The sequence below is a fragment of the Neopelma chrysocephalum genome, unplaced genomic scaffold, assembly GCF_003984885.1.
Source record: "Neopelma chrysocephalum unplaced genomic scaffold, ASM398488v2 Primary Assembly neopelma1_23b, whole genome shotgun sequence".
NCBI classification, from domain to species: domain Eukaryota; kingdom Metazoa; phylum Chordata; class Aves; order Passeriformes; family Pipridae; genus Neopelma; species Neopelma chrysocephalum.
The window spans coordinates 13,561,961-13,582,416 of record NW_020897692.1 but is presented as its reverse complement, the minus strand read 5'-3'; the positions used below and the strand labels follow the sequence as shown (position 1 = coordinate 13,582,416).

Below are 20,456 nucleotides of genomic sequence, written 5' to 3'. Positions count from 1 at the left end.
CATACACTGAGATTTACAGGTTTCTGGTTTTACATTCAAAAAAAAGTCCCAAGCTGCATTGGTATGTATCTTGTGTTCTTTTGAAATGTCTGGAATCTTTGACAAATTGAGAACAAAAAGTATACCACAGGTTTGCCAGGCTGCAGGACTTGAACAGAACAATAATTCTGCCTTTATAATTCATAAATGACACTTACTTGGTTTTTATGCTTTAAAGGGTATGCCTTACAATGAAAGAAATGGAATGAGCAGCTTATATAAACTGCAGGTATTTTTCTTTAATGTTAATTGGTTTTTTTCAATCCACACCTAATTTTGGCCCAACTCAACTTTTAAACTTGCTTTTACAGGGAGGTGCGAGTGTCACTAGTTATCCAGGTCCACCAGGACCTCCGGTAAGTATTATCAGAAATCTAATTTCTAATAGCTAATTGCCATAGTAATAGGGAGATTGGTTGGTTGCGTGGAATTTGATTTTATATTGAAAGATTGAAAAAATAAGTACATGATTGATATGTAGAAAAGGATATAGAGTCTGTGAATTTATGCTTATTAAGTATTTTAGCACATTTTGGAGAGTAATTTATTTTGATTTAAGTATTTTGTCCTATCAAGTAAAGGCTGCAGAAGTGGTACAGAATTTTGTATTGGACTCCTTAGTGAAAGTATTCTAATATCTAAAAACATGTCATATTGTATTTATAGTTTGCGATGACATAGCTTTGTAGTGGATTAAATTTGGTGCCAGAAATGAGAAGCTCGTGAAGTCTGATCTGAGTTCTGTCACTGATTCACTGTTTGTAGCTACAGTGAAGAAAAATGTGCAAAACCAGGAATTATATTGTGGCAGTAGTACAGGGCTGGTGTCTTCCATGCTGCAGAGTGCAGATGCACCACTTTGCAGCTGGACACTGATGCTTTGGTTCTGTGGAGCCAGAGATACTGTGCACTTATTTTATATCCTCCTCCTTGTTAGCATCATAGGCAGGTTCTACTGTTTTGAGATGATTGTCATTTTGGTAACCACATAAATATGTTGTAGCCATCAGTGAGGACTTTGTCCTTGCATTATGTGCCATTTATGGTTGTGGCCTGGCGCCAAAGTACAAAGCTGTCTTTCTCTGTATTCTAGAAGAGCAAAACAAAACCCAAATATTATGAAGATTTTATACTAAATTAGTCAGCTGAGAGGGCTGGAATTAATACTGATTCTAAATGCACTGCATTAGCAAAGTGTACTCATAATGCCATCTTTAAAAATATCATCTTATTGTGTAAGACATTCTTTAAATGTGTTTCCACTTTGGTTTGTGTCTGCAGGGTCCGAAAGGAGATCCTGGAACAGTGGTATGTATGTCTTTTTTGGTCTTAATAGAAAATTCCCAAAGTAGTTTGACACATGATAGTAATTACAAGGGTAGAAGAGTCTATTTACATTCTTTAGCAGGTAGCTTACCTTCTGAAGAATCAGTACACCTGAAAAAGCCTTTTTAATTGCCAGGCTTGTGAATTTTTCAATTTTGGTAAATAATTCTAAGTGAAAATGTAATGAATGACTGAACATAGTATTAACAGCTTATGGATTCATCTCTGTTGAGCTGTTTCTGGATATATCTAAGACCAGAGAAGGTGAAATAAAGGCAGAAAATACCCTTGGAGCTATTAGATTGTTCTCAATATTAAATTTGAAAGTGATAATGGTCAAGGTACAGTGTGTGCTACATCATGCCAGCTAGTAACAACTAGAAGTTGATGTTTTCTTCAAAAATGGCATGATGGCTACTTACAGTATGATCACATTGCTTCTTGTGAGCAAGAGGATGATGACCATAGAGCCACTATACCTTTCAGCTATGCAGTTCAACGTTCAAAAGCACATCTGTTTAACTTTTTGATTTATTTTTTTCACATTAAACAGTGTTATGTCCTTTTCATGTGATTGTTCTTTAAAAATTATGAGGGGGGGAAAGACAAGTAAGGGAAGAATCTTGAACAGTTGCATAGGGCTATCTGCCAGCAGAATGTAGATCCAAACCCTGAATAGGTGTACATTTTCCAAAGTCCTTGCCTTTATAATAGAGAAACTGTATTTGTCATCATCTTACAGTGTGTTGCTACAGTTCCTAGACTTGAGGTGGAAAAGTTGAAACTCACAGGTATTGTGTCTTGATGGCTGGACATCAGTGAAAATACCCAAAAGATAATAGTAACACTTGAGTGTTGATGGTTGAGCCCAAAAAGTATAATAGTATCAAATATCATTTTAAATTGATATTGTTTTAAAAATTGGGTAAGTGCTTCCACAACAGTTAAAATTCTAATAAATTTTGTACTTATTTTTTGAGTCTAAAGAATGTCACGTAACTGCAGAATTATTGTTACAGCACTATAACACGGCGAAGCAATGAAACAGATGCTGTTCCTTCGTAGTTAGTGTGGTAGAACTGTGTCCAGCAGGCCTCTTTTGAACTTCAGGCAATATAACTGAAATTAGATGAGAACCATATGTCAGATAATGGAAACCGATGCAAAAAATTTACTAATAAAATCAGTAGAAGCCGAGATGGTTAGGAAAGGAAACTGTTCCCAGTCATGCTGTGTTCCCCATGGTTTGCTGGTAAATTGTCTACTTGATAAAGATCAGGAAACCCTGAAAAATATTGGAGAGATCATTTTTGAAACAAAATCACGTCCCTTCCAGCAAAGCAAATAACATCTCTGCCTCCTACTAGTGAAACAAATTACTGCAGGGTTCCATTCAGGAGTTCATTCAACCACCAAGAAGCTGACATTTGACCTCTTCAGCTGCTGTCCTGTCTTCAAATTGTTAGTCTTGGGCACAACAGCCAACATCTTGAATGCATGATAATAAAGAATCAGGGTCAGAGGAGAACGCATGGATTGTTTAAATGTCACTGGAGACTGGCCTTGTCTGAACATATCAGGCCACAATATCTGGGAGATGATGATGTGTCTTCTCTTGTTGAAAGGTTCTTGTCTTCTAACTTGGGTCCATATTATGGAATCTTTATCTTCAGTATCAGTGTGAAATTACTGAGGAATGTCTCTACTCATGAAAGCAGCATGCCAGTACCACTTAGATGTACCTTTTTTCCTACCAGTGAAGGCACAGTGTCTGCACAAATATAGTAGCAGAATTAAGTGCAGCTAGCTCATACTGACCCAACCAAGATCAAAGTGGTATAGGAAGGAAATATATTTAAGAGCTGCCTTGGACTTCATCTGTCATGAAGGTGCATAATCTCCACTCAGCCAGCTCATGCAGGGTTTAGGAATATGTTTGATTCCTTGCCAAGTGTTAATGGAAAGTCAGCTATATGAAAAAGTATATTTTGATTTATGAACCAAAGTGATAACTATGCTTCTCAAGGAAAAGAAGAAACCCAAACGAAAACTCCTCAGCAGTGACAGCAAAACATGGAGTTGTGAGATAGTTTCCTAAACAGTTGAATAATCTGTTTTCAAAAGAACTCACAAGCCTCTTCTTTTTCACCATAATGCCCAGAAGCTGAATACACCTTTCTGTATCAGCATCCACTTCCTACTCAGGAAACACCAGCTACCAAACAGAGGTTAGGTGTGGGAAGAGAGATCTGTCAGAGACTTCAAGAAATCCAGACAGCAGTTTGCCATGGCTTTTGATGTAACTGACAATTGCTGAAATACTGGAGTTGTTGGCTGTAGTTTAAATCTCCATGATAAATTATCAATTTTCTTTCAAAAAACAATTAATAGGGCTTCCCCTCTCTACATGTTAACCTGATTTCTCTAGTGGAGCATGTTTCTGGTTTTCTTTCAAAACTTGAAAACCTACCCAGGGATCCAGTCTGTGCATCTCTTGCTGCAGAGTGACCTTTGTTCAGGGAACAGAGCACTGAATTGCTTGGAGTTTGGTTCTCTGATTGACAGTGTATGCTTACATTCCAAGGCTCTGCTGCCTGGAGGTGCTTTAGAGGTGACCTTGGCTTGCAAGAGCACTGAAGTGGAGTCTTCTGGATTACATTCTTCATCAAAATTAAACCATTGATCCAAATATTCACACAGTGCCTCTGAGAAAAATTTAATTTACAGATCAATAAAATAGAGTATAACAAAATCTCTTCACCTAATAACTGGTTAGCTGTTTTACTAATCTCAGGTTAAATAATCTGCTGTTGCTTTCTGTTCAGCATTTCTCAAGTAGAGTACTGAAATTCTAATGTGTACAATATTTTTTAATTAAAAAAACAAAAATCAGGGAGACCCAGGACCAATGGGCTTACCAGGACTGGAAGGACTCCCAGGGGAAAAGGTAGGACTCTTAAATAAAAGAAGTAATGGTGGCTTCTTCTTAGTGGACACTACCTGCAACTAAATGTTTTCTGAAACCATGTTTGAATTTTTTTCGTGTATTAACGTTTCTGTGCGAAAAAATCTTGGCATATTTATCTATACTATTTTGCTTTACTGCGAATCTAAATCATATACTCATCCAACATAACATTTCATTTTCTGCAAATGGAAAACTCTGTGTGGGAGGTCTTGTAATATTTTGTTGTCTTAACTTGGTAGAACACTTCTGTACATGATAGTAATATAGTTAACATGTTTCTCTGTATGGTCACTAGTTCCTGTTCCCTATCGAACATTGTCTTATGCTTGCATTCCATCTGTCTTGTTCTCTGCCTTTTGCTTCCTAGTTGTGGAGGCCGATTATGAATTTAGCTTGTCATGAAATGCTAAAAATGTCAGTATTTTGATATTCATTTCTAAATATGGCAAAGTACAAAACATCAGAGAAATGAAAAAATCCGTGAATATGCTTTCTGTCAGCAAAACCAGTTTGATTTTGCCCATCAATTTAAGAAGAAAAATGAGTAAATTCTTTTGCAAATGAAGTATTTGTTCAGCTTTTTGAATTATGTTATTCAGTGACTTCATACAAAAATAGCTTACTGAAACTTTTTTCACCAAAAAGCAATGTAAATTAAAGTTTCTCTCTTGATATCACTGTGCCTTACTCCTACTTGTGCAGAGTGGGGAGTGACAAGATCTAAGGTAGATGTTTAAATTACGTGAGGTGATTCTTGCACTGTAATACTTCAATTTACAAGCAAATAAGAACTAGTCTCATTTCAAAATGAACAAACGCAGGGAGATATTACAGGCCTAACTGAGACAAAGTGGGTACAGGAATTAAATAAAGGGAATAAGCAATGGATCAAATTGTATAAACCAGCTAAGTGAGTGTTTGGCCCTTTCCCAGAGTAAAAATATCTTTTCCTTAACTAAATTTGGTCAAAATTCCACATTTCTGCTGCAAATAAATGAACAGAATCTTGGAGCCTGCCAGTCCCAACAGTATAATGCATACTGGTTTTTAATATAGAGCTATTATGCACCTTTGTGCTGCAGAATTTCATCTTCCACAGACAAGTGTTTGCTGTAATTTCATGATAATTTCATGAACTGGTTTAAGAACTTTATGTCCTCTGGATAAAATGTCCCTTCCCTCAGCTGTGCTGACACAGTGGTTTGTGCAGCCATGCTGCAAACCACATTGCTGAAAGGACCACAATAACCCTGAAAAAGAAAAAGAAAAGAAAAAAGTTGCAAGGGAAATGTTAGGAATTTTCGGTTTTGTCATCATGGCCACCATACAGGGAAAACACCACAAGTTCTGGGTCCAGAATAACCACTGAGACAGTGTGCAGTGCTCCAGACAACATGGCCTACCTGATGCAGATAGTGCTCACTGTTCCAGAGGTGCATGTTGTGTCCCTCACTGAGGGACAAATATGCATTAAGGGACTTCTCTCAGCCTCCATAGCAGGAGAGGTTGAACTGTGGCCTGTAAGCAAGTTGCTTCCTCTGGACACGAGGTCAGACATTTAACTTGTCACCTGTCTACACTTCGTGTAACAGAGTTAAGTCTTTTTAATTAGCAGCATTGCCTTGAGCACCTGAGCAAAATTATGAGAATGAGACAAAACAGCATTAGTTACAAGAACAGAAACCAGAAATACCAACACTCCCTGAGGCTCTTCTGCACAGCAGAACATGTGTGTAGCTGTGCTGGCAGAGCTTTAGCAAATCTGCTTCAGGTAATATAAACTCATCTCAGAAAAATATTGGCCTGTGAGTATGGCTTTAACAGTACCATGACTTTTCTGACATGAATATAGAAGCTAGGACCCTAATTTTTTCTTACATTTTTAACCAGCATTGCAGTAGCAAAGCATAGTGCTGCAGACCAACACACGTCAGCAGTGGGTTAGAGCAAATACCGCTGTGTAGAGTTTTACCACTGTTGACCTCTGTCTACTTTGGTTTATAGACCTCTCAAGAAAGATGAATTTATGCCCATAACTCATCACCTCCAGCAAAAAAATACCCCATTGTCTTAGCTTAAAGCATACATGAAGATGGGTGTATGCTAAAAGGAGAACCTTTGCCCAGAAAGGGCCATGGCACAAGCAAATTGAGGATGCTGACTTTTAGTAAATGAATGAGCAGGTTGCAGGAAGGCAAAAACTTCTTTGAAAGACGCATCTTAAACATGGGGATGTTGACATGAAAGTGAATTACCCTGTATGAATTTTGGTCATTGTCATGACCACAAATTGTAATTATTTGGACAACTTCAGATAAGTCAGGGACTTTCCATCCCTTTTCAAGGAAGGCCTGAAGCAGAATCAAAGGGATAGCATAGAAACATAATATAAGAGAACCTAAACAAAGGATTTTGGTTACTTGCTCAGGTCTGTAAAATGAGCCAGTGGCAGAGATAAATATTAGCATTTAGCAGAGCCTGGCTCTTATCCTCATTTTCAGTTCGCTGAATAATTCTTCCTCAGGTTTTAATGGGAATCCACAAACAAACTTCTGGTTTGATTGTTGCCATTTAAGTATAGATTTATCTTTTCTTCAGGGTGACCGTGGACCAGCCGGCACACCGGGAGTAGCAGGGACACCGGTATGTATGTTCATTAAAAAAAACTCAGTTTTTTAGAAGCTGAAAAACAGGTCAAGCGAGATGCTGAGCTGTAATCTCTACCACTGTGGGACATGAGTGCTTGGCTTATACTTTGTAGGCAGGTAGGAAGATTGTGTTTTTCCTAAAGAAATTAGATTTTTAATAGCATTGAGGGTTCATATTATTATTAAAATGACAGGAGTGGTGTGAATACATGATAAAGCTGGAATTTGAAGCTGCATATGCTTAGCTAAGAAAGAATATGAGATTCTTCTCATTGCCTCTATTTAATATAGTTAAAGACTTTTTCTGTGTTCATGGGCATGCACAAATTTCTGAGCATCTTTCTATCACAAAGAAAAGTTATGAACACTAGTTATTGCAATCCACAAGGATCTGCATATCAAGTCAATCAAACATTTGCTTTAGGGGACTGCTTTGTCAGCTATTTACATGTGGTATTCAGAGAGATTTCTGAAAGTCATCCAGAAACTTTGTTGTAGGTGAAAGTAAATGTAACTAATGATAAATTGAAATTATAATTATTCATTTGTGTTCCTAAAGGAAATGAATACATTATATTGCATTCACAGTTTAATAAAAAAAATTTATCCATATTTCAGGAGGCAATATGGAGTTATTTATATGCAAATAGATTTATTATTAAATTTGGGCAGCTACCAATCCATTTAGGAGCTGTTTAAATTATAAATATGTGTTTCATGAAATAAAAAGGAGTTTGTGTCTATGCACTCTCATTTCCATTAGCCACTGATTTAGCCTATTTACTGTGAGTTCTAAGAGAGAACATGATCTTAAACAGCTTAATTTCATTAGGTTCTCCTAAAGCAAATTGCACATTTAAGGGAAAAAGAGAAGTATTTCTCTGAGTTTTATAGCAGATGTAAGAGTTTCAAAGTTTGTTGCTCTGAAATATATTTCACACTGTGAATAATAACACAGTAGCTGGTTAGGATTATCACAATTGTTCATTCCCTGTGTATTTCCAAGTCATTGGATGTTGTCTGTTCAAGTTGGATATGAAATATTTATTGAGGTCCCTTCATCACTGATGGAGTTGCATTCTGTTGATTATAGTTAATTCTAATAAAATCCACTGAATAAATTATTTCCTCCTGAAATTAATTGTTTCCTTTTATATTTTATGCTAAGAAGTATTAATTAACAAATTAGTAGACGTATGAGAAACAACTTTTTCAGTAGCCTAGGAAGAGTGTGAAACATATCCACATATCTTACTGGAAAATAATTTGTGTTCCTTACCTGTCATCATTCCTTAGATTGAATAGTGGACTCTTTTTCCCATCTGAGAATATAAACCTCTTATTTACACTTTGGCACTTTGCTGAGATTGCTGGGATTATCAGGGGAGCTTGGGCTGAGGTTCTGCAAGCATTGCCATCAGTGCCTATTTCCTCAGCACTTATCCTCAGTCCTGTTGTTCCCAAAGTTGTCACTGATGTTGATGTGTTTGATTCCTCACTTGTACAAGTCACCTGAGGATCTGGTCTAATGCTATTTCTGGGAAATGTAGATTGAAGTTGTTAAAAGAAAACCATTTTATATGTATATATAAAGAGAGAGAAGAAGAGACATTTAAAATCAGCATCTAAATGATGAGATGAGAGAGGATTGTGAATTCTGACAGGATGAACATAAAACAACAATAAAAGTGGCCAAAAAACAGAATGAAGAAATTTTGCAAAAGACATTAAGTCAGTAATAAAGTCACACACACACAAAAAAGTTAGAACTAGGAAGGACCTTAATCTTGATTTTACATATACAGTGATAAACTTTGATCTGCCTATGACTTCTCATTGTGGAAATCATGGTGTTATAAAAGAAAATCTCATGAAAACATTATCTCAGTATTCAGAAAGTGTAAAGAAAACCCAGGGATTGAGTAACGTTGTACAAAAGAGCAAGATTTTTCATTAAATAATGAACAAGAACATGAATATTTCATTCATATGTATATTCTCTCTTATTTTTTACCTAGAGAAAAATTCTATTTTGCTTCCTAGTAATTTGAATCTGTAATATTCTCTGTTTGCAGGGAAAGCCAGGATCTCCTGGGTCCCCAGGGATGCCAGGGGAACCTGTAAGTACAGATTTGAGTTCTGGACTCTTATGATAATACACAAATGTTTCAAACACCTAATGCAAGATTTTACTGACAGATTTATATGCATTTTCTTCTTTCTTAGGGTGAAAGAGGACCTATAGGAGATATAGGCTTCCCTGGTCCAGAAGGACCACAAGGAAAACCAGTAAGGAATTTTATAATGAATATATACAAAAGGATGTCTTAGTTTATCAGAAGTTACACAAGAAATGACATTACATCTTGCTTTGTGTTAGGCTAGGTAGTATCTGAAGAACACATTGAGCTGTAGGGCTCAGTATTAACCACCCAGAAAAGAATTCCTGGTATTGTGGTGTTTTAATAGTTAATTTTACTGAGATGTTGCCTTTTCCAACCTGGTTGATTCTATGATTTTATGATAATGCCACATTCCAGTTTGGAGGATAACATGGGCCTGGAACAGTTTCCAGCAAGAGGCATGAATGAGAGCACCCTCTTTTGGGAAGGAAATAGGTTTAGCCCAGGAGACCAAAACTGTGCTGTGCTAGAAGTCCTAAGAACCAAGGAGTGGATCTAGCCACTTAATATTAAGGCATAATCTCTGCAGCAGCAGAGGAGTAATAGGGTATGAGGGCTAATATCTAGAATAAGAGAAATCTCTTCTATGGTTATGTAATGACTACCTGGTACTGAAAAAGTACGTGTGCAGGTCCATATTCCACATTTGCAAAATTTCCACATAACTCGTCATTTAAAGTTGAATGCTCATAAAATTTGATGCACATCTTGATGGGTTTTGTATTTCTATATTATAACCACACACACTTCTGCCTCTGCAAACTTCAGAATATTTACTGATATGGCACCAAATATTGAGCTTTAGCCCTTATATTTTTAAAATACTTAAGACTATTTATTAAAAAATTGTTGTGTTTGGTCTTTTTTTTCTAGGGACTCAATGGAAAAGATGGATTGCCAGGTCCTCCGGTAGGAGAACAAGTTTTTATGTATTTTATTCTTTACAGATACCATAGCTGTTAATCCTAGGCAGTTGCTTTCAGTTCTGCTAACAAATGAATATACAACAAAGCCTTTAATTGATAGGTTTATCTTTTTTGCAAAAACCATTTTTCAGGGTGCTGTGGGGAGACCAGGAGACAGAGGACCCAAAGGAGAACGTGTAAGTCCCCTATTATGAAAACTTTTTCTCTTTTTACTGAGCATTTAAGCACCTCATCATCACATATTTTATAGGCAAAACTAAGAACTTAATTCTTTGTGAACGTCAAGCAGTCTCTTAGACACCTAACATGTTTAGTCCTAGATACGACTTGAAGGAATTAGAGTTGAATTGTCTTCTGCATTTGGAGGAAAAACATATACACTTTCTAACACAGTTGGCCTGGAAAGTGTAAATTGATGAATCGGTTGAAAATTGAAATGCAGCTGATCTTGTGATGTTGTCAGACTTTGCAAAAGCTGTGAACTTGCCCTATTGTCATCCTTGGGTTGTCATAAATACAAATCATGTTTTTTATAAAACAAGCTTGTCACACTTAGGCAGCAGAAATGCCAATGCTATGCCTTACTGCTTCCCAAACTCTTTAGACAGTTCTGTTTATGGTAACAAGATCGTGGTGGCCAGGAATGATTACAGGAGTTGAGAGATGAGTTATTTTGTGTGTGTGTGTGTGTGTGTGTGTGTGTGTGTATATATATATATATATATATGTATGTATGTATGAGATGTTCTTATTATAACGTTGCTAAAGCCCTGATGTCCTAATCCGATGGATAGCACATTTGTCTGATGAATCAGAAAAGCATCTCCCTGTGTAATGTGGAAAAGGAAGTCTTTATGACACTGAAGAGACATGAGGTTTTAACCATTATTACAGTTTTCAGTGTTCTGGTTTTTGCCTTTAAGGACACAGGCCTGCATCTGTGAGAAATTGAAGTGAATAGAGAAAATAAAGTCAAGGTTTTCTTGCAGCCATTATTATTACTGCTGTGCACCATATTCCTTCAGTTTGAGATCAGCTGTTACTGTTACAGAAAAGAGAAGCAACAAAATTCGAATGACAGAATAAAACTCTTGAGGTTTTCATGTCTAATATAAGTATGTCCTCATGGAATCCGTTTTAAGAAGGGATAAACCACCTGGGCTGAAAAAATCTTATATACCCTTGGAGTGACTAAACACTGCTGTTCTTATTACTTTATAAACTGAGTGCAAAGTAGTTGAAAATATGTGATTTATACCAATCAGAAATGCAGTTTTCAAGTCATTTCAACAGATAAAAGTACTAGTGGCTGGCTCATTTATTGCTATTATCTGCCTACCTTGATCACAGACTGTGAGCCTGCTGGACAAGAGCATGTAGAAATCCAGGAAAAACAGTAGTTCCTTCTGCATAGATCTTAGTACAAGATAAAATGTAAGAGATGGGAGAACACTAGAAGGGAGGAGGACTGAATAAATCAGCACCTTATGCAGAGATCATAAAACACAAATGTCCTGAGTTTTGTACAATTCATAGTTGAGCATTTAAAGAGGAATCTGGAGGAAGACATGACCTAGTTTTCTGGTTTTTTACAAGGACCTTCTTCAAAACACAAAGAAAACACTGGAGGCAGTTAGAAACGCTTGTTTGAAAAGTTGCTGTAGTATTTGATTTACTTCCTACGCATTGGCAACCTGTAAAATGCGAATTGTTCAGAAGAAGAGGATCAGCTTCAAACTGCCATAGCACCGTGGTCCAAGAGAAACCTGCCTTTTTCTTTATCTCTACTAGAAAAGCTATCTATACCTTCCCTGCAGGGTTATAAACCTGAGAAACATATATCATAGAATCACAGAATGGCCTGGGTTGTAAGGAACCTTAAATAATATCTAGTTCCAACCCCCCTGCCATGGGCAGGGGCACCTTTCACGAGATCAGGTTGTCCCAAGCCCCATCCAGCCTGGCCTTGAACACTTACAGGAGTGGAGTACCCACAACTTCTCTTACAACCTGTTACGATACCTCACCACCCTCAGAGTAAAACATTTCTTCCTAATGTCGCATCTAAACCTTCTTTCTTTCAATTTAAAGCCAGAACACTTGTCCTGTCCCCACATGCCCTTGTAAAAAGTCCCTCTCCAGCTTCCTTGTAGGCCCCCTTTAGGTACTGAAAGTAACTTGTGTGCTAGTTGTCTCTTTGATTAACTAAAGTTTTGTGTAAATGAAGATATAAAATATTAGGCTTCTATGGAAAGTTACAGGAAAAATCCTGGTGCCCTGTGCCTGTGTGAATTTGAGCACCTAAATTTTACTTATGCCATAACTGACATTTCTAGATCCTTGTATAAGGACTAAAACTTTCTGTACCCAAGTCCTGTCTCTGAAAAGTGGGTTACAGAGTCAAGCTGTTCTTTCTGTCTTTGACTTCAACATCAAAAGCATAAGAAAACAAAATGTATTTTCAGAGACAAGGTTTAGCCTATAAAATTAGCTTCACTTTGTGGCTCAGTCTATTTCTGAACAGGCGAGAATTTTCTCTTCAGAATTCTTGGCTGACTTTTCCAGGTTTGTTCCACTATATGCAATGATTTTCCTTCTGCTTTTATTTTACATAGGGAGATCAGGGTATTCCAGGGGACAGAGGTCCACAGGGTGAACGAGGGAAACCTGGCCCAACAGGAGAAAAGGGGGATGTGGGTCCTGTTGGCCCACCAGGAGACAGAGGCTATCCAGGATCACCAGGTCATCAAGGTCCCCCAGGTTCACCAGGACCCCCAGGGTTTCCAGTAAGTAAAAAGAAGTTTACTTTTGTTACTTGAGAGTTCATGCAATGTGAAGGTAGCATGTGCTGAGCAGTGCAAATTTAACTGAGCAATACCACCGTCTTGGAAAAACTGAGGCTTTCTTTCAGATAATTTCAGTCTTCAGGTAAGGGGTGGAAAAATATATCCAGATGACCTGGCAGTTATTTTTAATAATTATTTTAAAATGTCTGCTATGAGTGAACTTTAATTATTTACTTGTTTAGTTCCTTCATATCAATATGACTACTCAATACAGTTAATTTTCACATTTTCTGTAAACTTAAGAGCTAGAGTGTAAGTCTTTGCAAATGGGAAAAAAAGGAGGCAGACAAAATTTATTCTCAGTTGAAGGGAAATCAGCATTTAAAAAGACAGTGAAATGCTGCTTGTCAGTTGCAGATATCTTGGTTTGTCTCCATGCGCACATAGGCACACGTCCATGTTATGGATACTTTTTAACCTCAATTAGATAAAGTAAAGCTAAAAAACTTTTCCAGTGATGTTGTTGGTGCTGTGGTTCTGTTCTTGTTGGCTGTGCATCAAAGCAGTTAGTCCCTAGAGGGGGTGAGAAGTTGGCAGGTGCTATGCAAAAGGCAAGTGAAGCATAGTTGTGTCACTGGACAACCTTACTGTCTTGTGCAGGTTAATTTCCATACACGTAACATGTTGGTCATCTTGACAGCTGGGTGTGCCTCTTCCACTTCATGGCATTAGTGTCTTTATAATATTATAATGTAATTACAGTAAAGTGGCCTTTGCAGTTAAGTAAATAACACAAATATATTAAAACACTTATTTGTTGGTGAAAGGTTTATATTTTTAATGCTAATTTCAGCATTTTTTATTTTTGTAACATCATAAAGTTCACTCTGTATGTTCCTTCTGATACATATCACCTTTCTTTTTCCTCATCAGGCTGATGCAGTTTCACTTGAAGAAATAAAAAAATATATCAAACAAGAGGTTCTTAAAGTTTTTGAAGGTGAGAAAATGAAGTATTATACAACTAAATATAAATCTTAAATTCTGCTCGAAATCTCTTTACATGTCATCTAACTTAAGCAGCTGCCTTGTTGCTGTAGCTATGTTGAACGAGTCTACATAATTCTGTTTAAACAATTGGAAGCTATAGTATCTGTTAACTAGAGTATTTCCTTATGTAAAAGATTAGCATTAAAAGGTAGTCTGCTCCAAATCATAATACCAAGCATAGGTATGTATCACTGTAGTTAATATATGTATCATATTTTATTGCAGATACATATGTTACTACAACATATCATTAAGACATTGAAGAGTTACTAAAGCAGAGACAATAGAAATATCTAATTTTTTTGCCCTCTTAGTGAGTGACTATTTAAATGAGAGGAAGGCTTGATAGCTTTCAGTCAACCTGGTCTAAACTGCTGTACAGTTTGCTCAGCAAATATCCCTGCTGAGTTCCACAGCTTCCTTGCAAGATCAACATCTTCTGGCCCAGTTTCAGGCTAATTCCAGATTCAGCCACGGCGTTTGTACTATGTAAGATTTCTTAGATGTCTGAGTCCATACTCTGAAAAGGAAATATTTTTCTTCCCCAGCATTTCCTTAGTCATGGTTGCAAAGCTGTGACTCAGGTAGGTGTCTGAAACAAGATTCTGCTTGAACACCCCTTAACAGTAGCTTCTCTTCCATTGCAAAACGCATTTCTTATGTCTTCAACTTCTCTATTTTGTCATTAATATTTGTGGATACAACCCATTTTATCTTTTAGGGATAAAAGAAATAATATAAAACTTGGGGCTTTTTAACCTGTTCAGGCAGTTTTTCACTTTATAACAAGGCTATCATTTTGTGTATTTTCACCCTTTCCTAGGTTGCTATCCCTCAGGAGTTCAACTTGCTATGTATTTCAAGAGCAGTTTGTTGGCTGAAGTCACCTCCTTCTCCCATTCAAATAGTATTTAGTCTATTTACAGAAAGAAGGTGCCCTGTCTGCAGGGAATAATGGAGTTTTGTCTTTGTAGCCGTTGCATTTTCTACACCTCAGTAGTGTTCCCACAGATCTTCCATTTTTTGACATTGTTTCACTTTGCCTGCTTTCTATCACCTTGCTTCTTTTTTGTTTGTTGCCCACTCTATTCTGATTTTTTTCTTGAATCTTAAAACTTCACCACAGCAAATACATACTATGTTGTATAATGTTTAGGTTTTTAATCTGTTTTTTAAAAGAGACAGAGTCAAGATTAACACCTATTTTTTCTATCTCTAATGAACACTAAAATGTTACCAAGTGCACTTATTCCACCAGCATGAACAAGTTCATCCTGAAATATCTGCAATTAATAATCTTTGCTGAGAACTTTCAGGTTTATTCACAACTGTTTTCAGGGTTTCGGTACATTCCAAGAACGTTTCTTGGTATTTAACCTCTGCTTTGCAACTTAATATGAGTTATGAACATATGAGGTAGCCCTTCAAAGGTGTGCTAAGTAATAATTATTCTGTGTTTATGTATTTTAAGTACTTCCATGAACAGGAGTCAGAAGTCATTTGAAATGTTGAAATACATTAGTAATAGAGATTAGTAATAGAAACTTTAATACAAATTCATTCTGACTATTTCAAAGGGTAAAGACTCAGACATGAGTCTGAGTTGGAACTGAAGGTCTCAGTGCGTATTGGAGTATTCTTGATATTAAGAATGTCAAGAAACTTTAGCTGGTGCTTTGGGATTTACCTGTCATTTGTTAGTAGATTTCTTACTCACTTTTCCTTGTGTCTTTTATTAATGAAGAAAGGATGGCTCAATTTTTATCCCAGCTGAAGCTGCCTGCTGCAATGCTTGCCTCCCAAGCTCATGGTAAACCAGGGCCCCCAGGAAAAGATGGGTCACCAGGGCCACCAGGAAATGATGGTTTGCCAGGGCCACCAGGAGAACGTGGAATTCAAGGTAGGAATTCCAAAAAATGTTCCTATAAATTCTATCTAGAAATCCATGTACACTTGCTAATGATTAAGTAAGCCAGGACTACCTATCTAGCTTCCTAATGATTAACTTTTAAACTTATGTACTTATATTTTTCCAGACTAGATCTAAATATTAACCTCTAGTAAATGTGTGGATTTTACTGATTAAAAACTCCTAATCAGTGCATTTTATTCTAATAAGTGATAAAGTTAATTATTGACAGATATCTAAAGCTGACAGAACTACTGTAGCACTTATTTTTTTCCTCCAAAATATTTTAATAAGGAAGAAAAACTATGCCAGCACTCTAACTGTTTGGATCCTGCTCCATATTGTCAGACAATCTTATTTATGAAACAAAATTTGATCTTCTGGTCTGAGTGCTCTCAGCTTTGATCCTGAGACAACACAGGGGAGGAAAAACTCTTTGAGTTAGAAGCAAATACTCTTTTAGAAGTAAAACTGAAGTATTACCACATGAGTTCTTCTTACCATGAATAAATCTATTTTCACAAAAAAGTTCAGAGTAATCAGCTTTTTGCTATGCCCCAATAGCAAATGTAATTTGTGCATTGCAATGCATTAGGACAGTATAGGATTTCCATTTGACTGAACTGTCTTTTACTGCAAAATTAGCTTTGAGGGATCCATTTTCATTGTAGTTGTGCTCTATTGTAGAGTCAGCCTCTCAGAGATTAAAAGGAAGTGGAGAACAGGCTAAAAGGAAAAAAAGAATTTATCGATGAATAGTATTTTTGCGTGTGTAATATGTAATTTGCAGTTTATCTGTAGGTAGTTCTTTATTATCTTTTGTTAGTTTGGTCTGCTCTGAAGTCAGACCAAGTCAGACTGGAATGAAGAACATGAGTGCAAAACTGAAGATGTGTGGATCCTAAAGCTATCAGAAGAACAAAGACTTACTAACATTGATAAGCACAAACCCCTGACAGAAGCTTGAAAAATGTAATGAGATCAGAATGAGAAGAACAAGAAAAAAGAATCAAGGAAAACAATAAAAGGCTTAGAATCTTACAACACTGACTTCATCGTTACCCAAATATTCAGATCACCATAAATAATCAATTTCACTGTCAGTGCCAGATTGTTCAATGATGATGTGTGTGATGAATAGTCTCAGATGCTTCTGGGAAGTGAAACATTGTACTAGATTTCCTTTCCAGCTAGTGAGCATAAAACGTAAATATGACAGCTGTGTTTTTGGGGGGGGGGGGGGGCGGGGAGTAAAAAAAGAAGAAAAAAACCCAGCTTTTTCATGCCTTGTGCTTCAGTAAAAGTAGTGCCCTGTGTACACAGGATTTCCATTTGTTTTACCATTATGCTCAATACTCTTTTTTGGTTTGTAAAAGGTAAGCTAAGTGAGAAGCATTTAATTCTCTGATACTTCAAGATATATGAAAATACACTGGCAAGGAAAGAAAACAAAATGTTTACCTTACCTTTTTTACACTCTGAGTAAGAAATAGTCCTGTAAGAGAAGCACACTTGCAAATTCCCTTCATGCCTTACTCAGTTGTGCCTGTGCATGGTACTGCTTTGTACCAAGAGTAAAAAGAAATTCAAATCTCTGAGCAGATTGAAAATTATCCTTCTATATTCCAGCTTGTTTTCAGCCATAAAATACATAGCAAGCAAGACTTCTTGGAGAAGCATATTATTTGCATATATGGCTGAGACCATCAAGGTAGCATGTTGTGTGCACAAGTCCTAATACACATTTGGTATTGACTGACAGATACTCCTTATTTATTATATTTCTCTCTTGGGTGTAGGCCAGATTGCCAACTCCAGGGATTTGTTGTCTGCAGTAATATGTGTCTGGGCTGACAGAGTGAGTTACTTGTCCCAGCAGACAGTGTGAAGAAGTAGATGCTTCCAGTGAGCAATTAACAGGACCTCTCCTGTTTGTGATGCTGCATGCTGAGCAGAGAGCCTGCTAGAGCCAGCCAGCAGGAAAGGCAGGTGTATCAGACACTGTGTGTCCAAGGAGGTGTTTAAATTTACTTGTGGATTCGTAGGGGCCCCTCTATACACCCTGACTGTCGTGCCAGTTTCCCAGGGAAATTGTTGGGAATGACTTGGCTGGATTCCACCAGAACCGCCTTCTGCACAGCAAACCAATATATTGGGGGTTAGTCCCAGAAGGAGAAAACATAGGTACTAACTTTTAGAAATGTAGGCATGGTTTTCAAAAATTGTATTTAAAGAATAGCTAGATTCCTGTGCATAGAGTCATCCCCTTCTAAAGAAGTCCAGAATTCTTACCTCCTGGCCTTCAGCAAGGTTGTTCATAGTGTTCCTCAGATACTTCCCAATGATTCAGGTACAAATAATTTATAGAATGGTCTCAGTAAAAATATAGCATGCAAGCAAAATATAATGAAGAATTGCAACTTCAATTATGAAACACATAAATGGTATTCACATAATGATTGGAAGATTTCTATACTTATATATATTTCTTCATTTAAAAAAAAAACCTATGGCATATGCATCAGCAAGATGATACCCTGAGGCAGCGTTTCTGGTGAAATGTACAGCATTTGCTTAAGGGGGAACAGAGGAACTTCACTGTGTATGAGTTTCAAAATATGTTAATATCTCATAGAGAATTTGAAAGTTTATTTCAAGACATTACAGACAAGCTATAGCAATGTCATCCATTTGCAAACAGTCAGATTGTCATGTGTTAGAGGATCTAGCTCAATTGACTTCAGTGACTTAATTGGATTTTTAAAACTGTAATAGTAAGTGACTTTTGGTCCATTAGATGAAATGCACCTTGGGATAATTCTGCAATCCAGATATCCTTTATGTTGCTATGACTATTGATTTTTTTCTCACTAGAGAAAAGATTTAATCTCAGTTAAAATTCACTCTTTCTATCAAATTAAGGAAACTAGTTTGTTATAGGTCCTCATAACTCATGGTAGCCTCAAGGAATCAAGCACCACAGAAAATAAAAATACCATGCGATGAATAGTGAAAGCTCCTTATCTTCATTGGCAATCTCTATTGTAAAATTTATGTCTCTTATAATTTATAATTTGTAGGGTGGAAGCATGTAGAAACCTGGGCTGGCATCAGGAACACATTGTAGTGGATATTGTTCAGACAAAGTCACTATTCTGAAATAGCTGTGCTGGTTTCAACAGTTACCTCCTGTAAAATGTTCTCTGCTGTGGAAGTTGAAGTAAACCTGTTTTACTTTGATTTGAAGCCCAGCTCCAACCTCTCCACTGTGAGGGCTGTAACACACAGAAGGAATTTGGAATATATACTGGAGGCTGGATGAGAGGATGCTCTTAGCACCCTCTCTGTCGCTTTGCAGTCTTTTCTTTTTAAGAACACAGAGTATTTGCATGGTAAAACACGGTGGGTACTTTGGTCTCGTTGTTCCCTGATGTGGTAATCTATTTGCCTCGTATTTGTATTAAAGAATGTCAAATTTCTCTAGATAAGTACTTGGCATGCTACTTTCAAATGCTGTGTTGTCCATGGGTCATTTCCATGTGGAGCTGAGGGTGTTGCGGTAGTGACACTTCTGACTATGATGTCTGTGGGAAGCATCAAGTGGAGAGCTGTATTTCAGCTGTCACTACTCACCTATGAGCAGAACCTTATCCATTTGAACACCTACCTGGTACGTATTGCTACCAAGTGGTTAGCATACTACCCACGGTTGGGTACGTGTTTATAATACCAAAACTTTTGAGTTGCAGAAATCACAACAAAACTTGTGGAACCTGAGTGAAAGGCTTTGCTAAAACAGTTGCCTTTTGCATTAAGCAGGTGCCTCTTACTGGAATTGTAATTCCACCAGTAAAAGTAGATAGCATCTTATATGTGCCTTTACATTAAAAACAATAATTCAAAATCTGATTTATGTGTATGGTAATACTTTCCTTTGATTGTGTATGAATTTGTCACTTTAAGCTCAGAAAGAAGGTGATAAAAGTGCAATCATGGCCCTGCTTATGAGCAAAATATACCTCATTAAAAATCAAAGATTTTTCTGCCAAAATTACACATTACATTGTTCAGATTGTTTACATATAGGTCTGCTTACTAATATACTGACATCCTATTAAATAAATCCTTATGGTCAGAAAAGATATTTGGAAATTTTTGTATCAAACTTCAGTGTCAGCAGAACTTTCCTGCCACTGTGTACAAACTACACCTTTGCATGTGTATTTGGATACAGCCAATAATGGTTTACACTACCCTGGATCATGTATTTGTATTGGCAGGCTGATCTTTGTCCAATAGTACTTTTTTGGTGTTTTCCTTATTGTCTTGAATTCCAGTGATCTTTACAGAATCATTCAGTCTATCTTAGTGCCTCTCAATTACGGTGTGTCAGAGACCTACAGTAATGGTCATCATGGAGATTGTAAATGTGGTATATGTTATCTGTGATTTCTCTCTCTTCTCCATAACTAAAGAAACAGAAAAGCAACTTATTAGTGCCAGCACTGCATTGTAAAATTACAGTTTAACTCTGTGTGTAGTGGGAAATGAACTGTGGCTATTGACTGTAAATTAAAAAACATAGAGAAATATATAATAAATAGAACACTTAATAGTTGTG

At 36.9% G+C, this 20,456-nt stretch overlaps 1 protein-coding gene across 6 annotated transcripts in view; it reads left to right on the top strand.

Moving 5' to 3' along the window:
- COL19A1 (collagen type XIX alpha 1 chain) overlaps positions 1-20,456 on the top strand; it is a 190,276-nt gene that overhangs the window by 161,005 nt on the left and 8,815 nt on the right. For 5 of the 6 annotated variants that reach the window (XM_027697963.1, XM_027697971.1, XM_027697943.1 and 2 more), the window contains 12 exons: positions 218-268; positions 351-395; positions 1,321-1,347; positions 4,259-4,312; positions 6,932-6,976; positions 9,057-9,101; positions 9,208-9,270; positions 10,038-10,073; positions 10,222-10,266; positions 12,706-12,876; positions 13,810-13,876; positions 15,671-15,826. In XM_027697963.1, the coding sequence (XP_027553764.1) occupies positions 218-268; positions 351-395; positions 1,321-1,347; positions 4,259-4,312; positions 6,932-6,976; positions 9,057-9,101; positions 9,208-9,270; positions 10,038-10,073; positions 10,222-10,266; positions 12,706-12,876; positions 13,810-13,876; positions 15,671-15,826 (805 nt within the window). Of the gene's footprint in view, positions 1-217; positions 269-350; positions 396-1,320; positions 1,348-4,258; positions 4,313-6,931; positions 6,977-9,056; positions 9,102-9,207; positions 9,271-10,037; positions 10,074-10,221; positions 10,267-12,705; positions 12,877-13,809; positions 13,877-15,670; positions 15,827-16,661; positions 18,036-20,456 lie in introns of those variants that run through there. The other variant, XM_027697988.1, reaches the window with a different exon arrangement.